General features: G+C 38.0%; 1 protein-coding gene across 1 annotated transcript; it reads right to left on the bottom strand.

Annotated features, from left to right (window-relative positions):
• Positions 1–382: 382 nt before the first annotated feature.
• SPINK1 (serine peptidase inhibitor Kazal type 1) lies at positions 383–8,148 on the bottom strand. The gene is made up of 5 exons (XM_032250303.1): positions 7,824–8,148; positions 7,426–7,704; positions 5,396–5,427; positions 3,832–3,938; positions 383–507 (listed from the first exon to the last, which is right to left on the bottom strand). The coding sequence occupies exons 2-5, from the start codon at positions 7,478–7,480 to the stop codon at positions 462–464; spliced, it is 240 nt and encodes a 79-aa protein (XP_032106194.1). The 5' UTR covers positions 7,481–7,704; positions 7,824–8,148; the 3' UTR covers positions 383–461.
• Between the last annotated feature and the right edge of the window lie 1,517 nt (positions 8,149–9,665).

The raw sequence follows: 9,665 nt of genomic DNA, 5'->3' as shown, positions 1-9,665 counted from the left end.
GGCCAGGCATAATAGATGCTCAATCAAATCCCAAGGAAACCTTAAGGAGTTATTTCAATCAGGAAACTGTGATGGGTAATATGTTTCTGGATGGAGTATTTTCCAACTGTTCTTTAAAATGGTAGCCCAGTCCTCTGCAGAATTACTTGTGTTCCTGATCATCTGTGCTCTACCATTTAATATCTGCAATCACATTTTCTGAGACAGTGACTTTAGGCTGTGAGAAAGATGAGGAAGGAAAAGGAATTGTGAGGGGAAACCTGTCTGAAATGACAGGATTGCTGGCATTTTTAAAACTTGGTCTATTCTGAGTCTTGCCCACACCCCCGACCCTGGTATAATCAAACATACCTTTGAAGAAAAAGTAAACGGAAACAGCAGGGGTTATTTAGATGCATTTATTTAACAATCAGGCCAGCCAGGCCTTGCAGTGACCTGATGAGATTTCAAAAGCTTTGTTCTCAGCAAACTCCAGATTTTTTAATGTAGACAGGAACCTGGCGCCTCCTGCAGTAGAGATTTAAAAAAAAATAATCAGCTTAAGCTTTACTGACAAAAAAGAAAAACAGTGGGGAAAAAAAGCTTCATATAAAGTAGAGAGGTTTGAGATTTATAATCTTTTATCTATCTTTCATTCATTTATCCATTCACTTACTCATTAATTCATCAAATATTTATTGATTACTATTATATACACTAAGGATACAACAGAAAGGAAAAATATCTGTCCTTACAGTTTTTACGTATCTAGTGGCGTGTTACAGTGAAATTAACCTCAAATCAATTGTTGCATTTTTTGCTCCGATGCCTCTGCCTTCACCACCAGGTTTCTATCCAGGCTGATGCCTGGGCTGTTGTTGAACCTCTTAATTGATTGATGTTTCATCTTAGAGCTCTGGGGATTCATATCTGTGAGGTCTTGCAAAAGTAAATCATGTCTTTATTCCACATCATTCTTGCCAGATCTAAACATCCTCCCCTCCAGATAAAACCTCTCTGCCCCATACTACCATTCCAAACCAGTTTTCTCTTCTCTAAGCTAAATATCTCTAAATTTTATAATTGTTCCTTAGAAGAGTATTTCCAGGTCTTTAATTTTTCTAACCACTTTTTCTTTGACTATAGTGGCTTACAAAAATTTTACTTCTCTGTTACTGGAGGACATCTGACTTCCATATACTTTTATACAGGCATTTATCTGGACCTTGTTAACTCCCTTTTTTTTTTTTTTTGACAAAATCTTGCTCTGTTCCCCAGGCTAGGGTACAGTGTGCGATCTTGGCTTACTGAAGCCTCCGCCTCCCTAATTCAAGTGATTCTCCTGCCTTAGCCTTCCAAGTAGCTGGGATTACGTATGTGCGCCACCACACCCGGCTAATTTTTGTATTTTCAGTAGAGATCAGGTTTTACCATGTTGGCCAGGCTAGTCTCAAACTCCTGACCTCAAGTGATTTGCCAGCCTGGGCCTTCCAAAGTGCTGAGATTACAAGCATGAACCACCATGGCCAGCTGAACTTATTTTAAGTTTTTAACACTTTCTTGTCCCACAATCATTAACCGCTCATAATACTGATTTCCAAATCAGTTAGCATACATAAGCACACACACCCAAACAGAGTAAACAAAAAAAAAGTGCTATGCTTTTAACTCTGATTCCATAGATTCACTATCGACATATAGCTATTTAAATTTAAATTAGTTTAGGTAATATTAAATATTCAGTTTAGCAGTTGTACTAGCCACATTTACGTTAGTGTTAATCACCTTAAGGCCACTGTTCTGTGGCTAGTGGATACGTATTAGACAGCATAAACATAGAACATTTCCATCATTATAGAACGAATGTTCTATGAGAAATGCTGGTTTATGGAAAAGAATTCGCCAGTACAGATTCCCTACAAAGATATAGAAGGATGAGCAGAAGTCTTTATTGAATGTATTTGCCAAGCACATAATGACCAAGAAGACTGACTTGCAAGCCCTTGTTTGGTATTGTCTCCTTGTCTCAAACTAGGGTCAGCGTCTGGCTTTATTTACTATGTAGTAAGTTTGGGACTTTTAATCAACAGAAATAAAAGGCAATGTCATACATGAGGAAATATGTTGTTTTTGAGAAAGCAACTTTTTGTCTCTATACCTACATTTTCTTATCTGAAAATATAGGAAGAGAGGTGATGTTTTCTAGTGTACAAATGTTCCTCCCATATTTACGTATTTTTGAACAAACAAAGTGTAAGCAGAAGCTCGTAGGTTTCAGAGACTAAGAGGATAGGGCGTCCCAGCCCTCTGCTCATAGTTTAGTAATGCTTCACTCTAAATGTTAAGTGGCACTTGGAAATTTTCCAAGTCTCAAAACTATTGTTCTCTTGCCTTCTCCTCCCATTGGATGGAAATATGATGTTTGAGCTTAATGTCAAGAACATGGGACATGAGAAAACTAACAAGTGGCTTCAAATTCCTTTTACAAGTCTTGATTATGGAAACACATTCGTTACAAAGTAGAATACCAAATGTTTTTGGTCTAAAACTTCAGAATATTAGCCCTCTCATGCTGGAGACCTATTTCCACAATACTTGCTAAACTCTGAGAATTTTCTGAAATGGTTTAAAACAGCCCAAGAAGAAGGTTTGCATTATAGGAAAGGAAATTTATGCTGTGGAATATAATGGAAATTTACACAGTCATTTGAGCCTGAGTCAAAGTCTTTAACATCAAGTCAATCCCAGAAAAACTAGTCACTCGTGGAATCCCTTATATTTGTTTTGCTCAATCCACACCTTTATTTAACCCAGCATGCTTTTTTGATACTGCCAAAATTCAGAGCTCTATTTAAATAGCTTTCTGTTTTTTTTTGAAATGGAGTCTCTCTCTTGTCACCCAAGCTGTAGAGCAGTGGTGCGATCTTGGCTCACTGCAACCTCCGCCTCCCGGGTTCAAGTGATTCTCTGCCTCAGCCTCCTGAGTAGCTGGGATTACAGATGCCCACCACCATACCTGGCTAATTTTGGACTTTCAGTAGAGATAGGGTTTCTCCATGTTGGCCAGGCTGGTCTCGAACTTCTGACCTCAGGTAATCCTCTCTTCTCAGCCTCCCAAAATGCTGGGATTACAGATGTGAACCACCACACCCAGCAGGCATTTATTATTTTCCTGGATCCTTTCCTGACCCCTTTCAATAACAAAAACTATACATTTCTGCTTCACTCCTGTTGCACTTTATTTACACCAAATCTTCTGGCATTCGCCCCAAGTTATAAGAAGCCATCCTGTATGTACTTATGACGTTTTCTTAGTCATAAGCACAAGTAAGACAGGGAATATTAGCATAATGCTTGACACATGCTAAGGGTCCAGTTGCTGAGTGAAATAGGAAATCTGTGTCAAATCTATTTCTCTCTATCCCATTGCCTACATATGGACACTGAGAAAATAAAGCTTTATTGAAGCTGTCTTTCATATCCATAAGTAAAAATACATTTTTAATTGTCTAATCGATAGAATTTATATTTACATAACTGAGTGCTTTAAAAAACACAATCACTGCAACCGTTAATTTTTTAATTAATTAAAGGTATTTTATGTATATGAGATTTCTAAAAATCCAAGCTATTGACTATTTTGCTGTAATAAAAAAGTAGGCTTTTGTCATACAAGTGACTTTTTAAAAATAACATTATAATGCTAAAAATATAAAAAGGAGAAAAAGCGATAATTGTTTTTGAAAAAAGTAAATATTTTGCTTCTCTCAGGGTGGGATTCAAATTGTCAGTATATTTGAAGATAACTAACTTAAAATATATAGTTTAAAAGAAACTCAAGTTTGTACTCACTGATTTTCAAGACATAACATGCATTCATTGCCATAAGTAACTCCATTAGTCCCGCAGACAGGGTTGAATATCTTGGTGCATCCATTAACTGTATTGTAACAGTTGGGCTAAAAATTGAATTAAACAGAATCATTTCCCATCATTCTCCATTCTTGAGTTTATAGCAGAATCTCTGAAATGGTTTTAATTTCTCTGGGGCATGACTGTGATTGAAAGAATGATAATGTGTGTGGGAAGAGAAATAACCTGAGATCTGGAGACAGAAAACCTTGTTTGAAGTCATGCCTCTGCTGTTTCTAAGATGTATGACATTACAAAGTCCTTTGGCCCTTCTGAAGCTCAGTCAGTTCTTCTGCAAAATCACTATCTCATAGTGCTTGTGAGGTTTACGCAAGATAGGTGAGAAATGTTCAAGTTTTACAATTACTGCGGGTGCCGGCATCTCTCAGGTTGGCCGCACCTTGGGGCATGTTCTTCCTTGAACACTGTAGTCCACACACACTGGTCTTCTCTTAGGCACTTAAAGGCACTGGGCATCTTCCAGTGTTGGAAGGCTTTGCATTCTACTCTAGTAAGAGTTATGATCATCAAACAGGACTGTTTGTCATTGTCCTAAATGCTGTCCTAGTGCCTTTGTGTATTATTCTGTTTAAACCTCCTAACTATCCTATGAATTAAGTATTATATTCTTCTTCAGGTGAGGATAATGAGGCACAAAGCAGTAAAATCAGCCAAGGCCATGCAGCTAAGGAATTCCTAGGTTCAGAATTCAAACCTAGACATTAGAATTTCCGACCTTTAGCTCTTAACTACTTCATTCTACTACATCTCCCCACCACTTACGTTTTGCTAACACTCATTTTATTTATTTTTTTTTGGCTCAAAATGACCCTTCACTTACTTAGGAGTAAGTGATCTGATCTTACTCCCTGATCTCTCTAACTAGGCTAAGTTCGTAATGGCAGCAGAACTTTTTCATAGCACTTATCACAAATGTAATAATGTATTCATTCATGAACGTTTGGTCTATCAGCTGTCTCCCACTAGATGGAAATGTACTGAGAAGAGGCACACTTTTTCCTCTGGTTTCCAAATTTACCGAAATTACCTTTTAAACAAAAAACACTATATTTTTCTAGAAGGAGAACCTAGTTTATTATTTTCTGTTGTTCATTATAAATTAGAGCTACACCTCGGTGACTGGGAGAGCTGTATGTCAACATGGTCAAACTGGCTGTAAGGAAGAAGAGCTACTTGGAGTGAGCTTGAGAAGGCTTCCACTCCAAATACTTACCTACAGCTATCACTAGTGTATATAAAAAACCCTGTCACAGTAAGCACTATAGCACTGTATAGCACTTGCTTATGCGTCAGTGAAATTGTCCTTCAAGATAAGCCTGTGGGGTGGAACGACTATTACCGTTTGCATTTCACTGGTTAACCCTCCCTGGCATTCATACTACTGTTAACTTCAAGCTAAACTGAAAGGTGACAGTTAGGCTGCATTTTTATTGGATCAAACTGTTTCAGCCTGAGAAATAAGAAATTACAAATTTCTCTTTACCTTTCTTCCCTCGGGTTCAGCTCCAGTGTTACCTAGAAATAAACCAGACCTGTTAAGTTGGCTCCTAAATGAGAGAAGTCAGAGCTATTCTTTGTCAGAATTCTCTGCTTTCATTGTAGACTGTGGCTTCTTTACTGGGCTCTTTACCCTTTCCATATTCTGTAATCTTCCAAAAGTATCCTGAACCCCTCGCCTGACAAAACCTTAAAATAATTAAGTAAAACTTTGATTATGACCAAAGTATCTCGATTTAATGTTTTAGAAAGTTGATCAATTTCCTTGAAAATAGAAATTATGTACTTACTGCTGGAAATGTATCAGGCATTGAGCAAATTAACTTTTGAACACTCACTAACATTCACAAAACCAGTTACTAGATCTTTAATCTTGCAACTAGTGAAGTATAATTTTTATCTCAGTTTACAGCTGTTAAGTATGGAGAGTTTTTATAATTAGCTGTGACACAGTTATCACAAGCAGTAACCAGGTCTTCTGATGCAAAATTAGCTTTTTCAATTACATTTAAATCCCCTTTCATAAGTAATGTTAAAAAATAGAATTCTTTTGCCAACTCACCACAAATTCCCAAAGAGCTATTTCCAACAGTTGTATCATATGGACTATGGGTCAACTCACATTTGTAGAGTTTACAGGTAGTCAAAATACCTCATCTGCATTCCCCAGAAAATAACAGAAGTTTTGCTGACAACATGTAGGGAATGATGACTATGGATGAGTTCATGGAAGGGAAAGGGAACTAATCTGATAGCATCCAAATGAGGAAATATTGGTAAAATTTAATTTTAATATTGACAATCTTTAAGGTGATCTGGGTAAGGAAGTAGCTCTTTATATCTAAATGTAATGAAAATTAGTGAGGCATCTATGATCTTGGTGAAGTTCCCCTGGGATAGTCAGAACTTGTTGTTGGGGGCCCACTGGCTTTTAGAATCTAGTTGAGTCTAAAAACTGATGAGCAAGTGCTCATCACAGGCATGTGTTTGTATTAATTAACATGCATGAGCAGAGGAAAAGGGAACACTAACTGCTACCATAAATATTCAGCTAATACAACAAACAACATTCTTCCTTTTCTTAGCAAAGTGCTGATTTGGCTCTCTGTAGGATCCTTCACTACATCAGAAGTGAAGTTGAAAATGTTAATAAATTCCAGTGATAAAAAGGAAACTGATCTTGACTCTGCGGGTTCAGAGTTGCCTGTCAACATTGTCAAGTTGCAGTTGGGGGTATATGTGCACCACGTATTCAAGCAGAATGTTTCCTTTCAAAACACTCTGCTGGTCAAAAATAATTTTTCAAAGTAAAACATGTAACTTTATTTGTTGTCGACATAATTTACATTGCAAGAAAATCCTAAGGAATCTATAAAAAAAAAAACCAAAATTTTAGAATTAGTGAATTTAGTTACACTATAGTATATAATGTAAACACACAAAACACAGTTGTATTTCCAGATACTGATAAAGAATACTGGAAATTGAAAATAAAAAAATCCCCTTTATATCACATATATTAGCTATTCAGGGATAAAGCTGACAAACTGTACATGATTCCAGTACACTGAAACCTATGCAACACAAAAAAAATTTTAAATCAGCCAAATCATGCCTTTTATACCGAAGAACTGGAAGCCATTTTATCTGTTTTATGCAATTCCATGAGAATTTAAAATTTATAATTTGGCCTTACACATTAAAGAATTAGAAGTATACTTAAAATATTTTTACCCTTTTTTCTCTACCACATTCCTCCAAAGGGCCAGCCACATCACTAGAGAAAAATCACTTTATCTCTGGGCAATTCTTACTAGGAGACTTGCTTTCCTTACAGTAGGTTAAAAAATTCCTTCTAAAAAATAATTCTTATCTGTTGATCTTATTTCATCTTATCTGGTCCAAAAGATGTCTCGAAGACCAGACTACATCAAAAATCCAGAAGATAAAGTGCTCCACAAAGCAACAGCTCAGAAAGGTTTTATTCAAATTTGAAAAATCTGCAAAAACACTTACCAGATAGACTCAACAGGACCAAAGCACTGAGAAGACAGATAACTGTTACCCTCATGGCTGAAATTCTGCGTCCAGAGGTCACTTGAAAGCTGCACTGCACTTGCCACGTCTCCTCAGAAGCCTGGGACTGGAAGGGTCGTATGGCAGATGGCAGCAAGGCCCCACCTGCCAGACTATATCACAGATCTCCCTGGTTATTGATTGACTTTGTGTCGTAGCCTGGCCTCCAGGTTCTGGGAATGTCACCTGTGTAAGAAAGGTCAAAGGACCCAGGGGGGCCTGAAACATGCAAGACAAATATTTTGTCAGAAAAATGGTTCTGGTGGTTAGTTAGTTTAATCCCTAACTCCCTCTATGTTTGTGGGAATGCCATTCCGTTCCCAAGCTCGTTTTCGCACCTTTAAGGTGATCTCAAAGATCCCTTCCACTCTGTAGTTCTGGATAGATGAGCAGGTATGGATAACTAAAAGGCCCTCTCCATTCTTTCTTCCTTTCCTCCACTCTTCCTTTCTTATTCTTTTTTCTCTTTTCTCTATTTTTCCATCACCCATTCACAAAGTCTAAAGTAGCTGATGGAGTGGCAGATGAGAGAGAGAGCAAGAGAGAGAGAGAGGACTCAGTTCCCTGAAGAGTGTATTCTGGAGCTAGAGGTTGCTTGTTGGGGCCACTTTTGCTGTGCTTCTGTGTATGACTCTGGAAACTGAAATAATAATATCTAACTCAAAGGGTTACTCTTTCATTGGAGACTGTGTGCTGGGTGTCTACCATGCGTTCTTAGAGGACAGTTCTCCATTCTCTCTCATGTTTGTGTGTCTTCTGAGTAGAGGTACTGACTACCTTTGTTTCAGACTATCTTTTTAAGGGGTATTTGTGCACCCTTAAAATAACCTTAGAAAATACGTAATTTCTCCATCTGCATCAAAAGGCAGGTTGGTTTACTGTTTAGCGTAATAAAGTTAATATCTCCTGCTAGGGCAAAGCTCATGTTAATTGCCCTTTTTAAAAGACTTCAGGTTTTTAAGAGCTTGGCTTTGCTTTCCTTTAACACACTGTGCTTTCTCTGAGTATCACTTGATGCTCTTCATAGTGCCCTGTGGAAATCGGGGCTTGGGAAACCAGAACAAATTCCAACACTCTGGCTGTTGCTATGGAATAATTAAGTCCCTTATCTCTGAGCCAGGAGTCTGTGCCTTCTGCCAGAAGCCATTGTAATGTGGCAGGCTAACTTCTTACCCTCCAAGCAGGATGAAATCTGAAATCCTTCCCAAGTCATGACAAGAACTATAGTTATCTCTTGGGACAAATCAGTAAATAAAAATAATAATCTCTGTCTTCATGGAGTTTCCATTGCATTTTTGTTGTGGGAGACAGGTGACAAAAAATAATAAATGATTATAAAATGTATCAGATAAATATTATGGATAAAATGATAGGAAGGATAAGGGTGCTGGAGGGTTTGGGAGCAATGTCTCAGTGTCATCAGAGAAGGTCTTGCTTTTCAGGTGACATCAAACAGAAACATGAAGGAAATGAGGGTTCGAACTGTGCAATTATTCCAAGGATGTGCATTTCAGACAGAAAGAATGGTAAATGCAAAGGCTCTGAGGCTGACGCTGGCTTGGCACGTTTGAGAAATATCCAGGAGGACAGTCTGGCTTGAGCAAAGTGATCGAGGGCAAAATGGGAGATGAAATAAAGGAAGCAGTGAGGGCCTGTATCTAGTGCAGGCTAGAGTCAGGACTCTGGTTTTTATCACAGGGAAGCTTTGGAAGTGTTTAGTTCTTGACACCGTGACTTGGATATCTTACAGATACCTCAACTCTCATATGTCCTGTACTACTGTTGTAATCTTTCACCACGATATTTTTGTCTTTATTCTCCCTACAGCTTTTTTTCTTTCCAGTAAATCACTCAAGCCCAAACCTCATTGTTCTCCCTGCTACTTCCCTTTCCCCTTTCTGTGCATCATCTTCCACACTTTGCTACTAAGTTGTCTTCTGGGATCCATGTACAAAATAACCTCAATCCCGGACACTTCTCATCAGCTTCCACTGTCCTATCTAAGATGATGCCACCATGTCCCCCCTGGGTTTCTGCATCTCCTTCAAAGAGTTTCTCGATATTTATTGTTATTTCTTCCTTAAAGCTGCTGCTCTTAGAATGGTGAAGGGATCTTTATGGCTGCAAATTTGATAATGTCTCTGTCCAGTTTCTCATTGTTCAAAATACTCAGAAAGAAT

This window comes from Sapajus apella, unplaced genomic scaffold (assembly GCF_009761245.1).
Source record: "Sapajus apella isolate SASKATOON/1434 unplaced genomic scaffold, GSC_monkey_1.0 scaffold71, whole genome shotgun sequence".
Classification (NCBI taxonomy): domain Eukaryota; kingdom Metazoa; phylum Chordata; class Mammalia; order Primates; family Cebidae; genus Sapajus; species Sapajus apella.
Note: the sequence above shows the minus strand (reverse complement) of the source record. Positions and strands in the feature narration are given on the sequence as shown.

Bases quoted from the DNA above. Each gene is read 5' to 3' on its own strand.
- SPINK1 (XM_032250303.1), bottom strand. From the start codon at position 7,480: ATGAGGGTAACAGTTATCTGTCTTCTCAGTGCTTTGGTCCTGTTGAGT. The intron at 3,939-5,395 runs GTAAAGAGAAAT...TTCAATTTTTAG, and splicing joins CTGAACCCGAGGGAAGAAAG to CCCAACTGTTACAATACAGT. The intron at 508-3,831 runs GTGAGTACAAAC...TCTCTACTGCAG, and splicing joins ATGTTATGTCTTGAAAATCA to GAGGCGCCAGGTTCCTGTCT.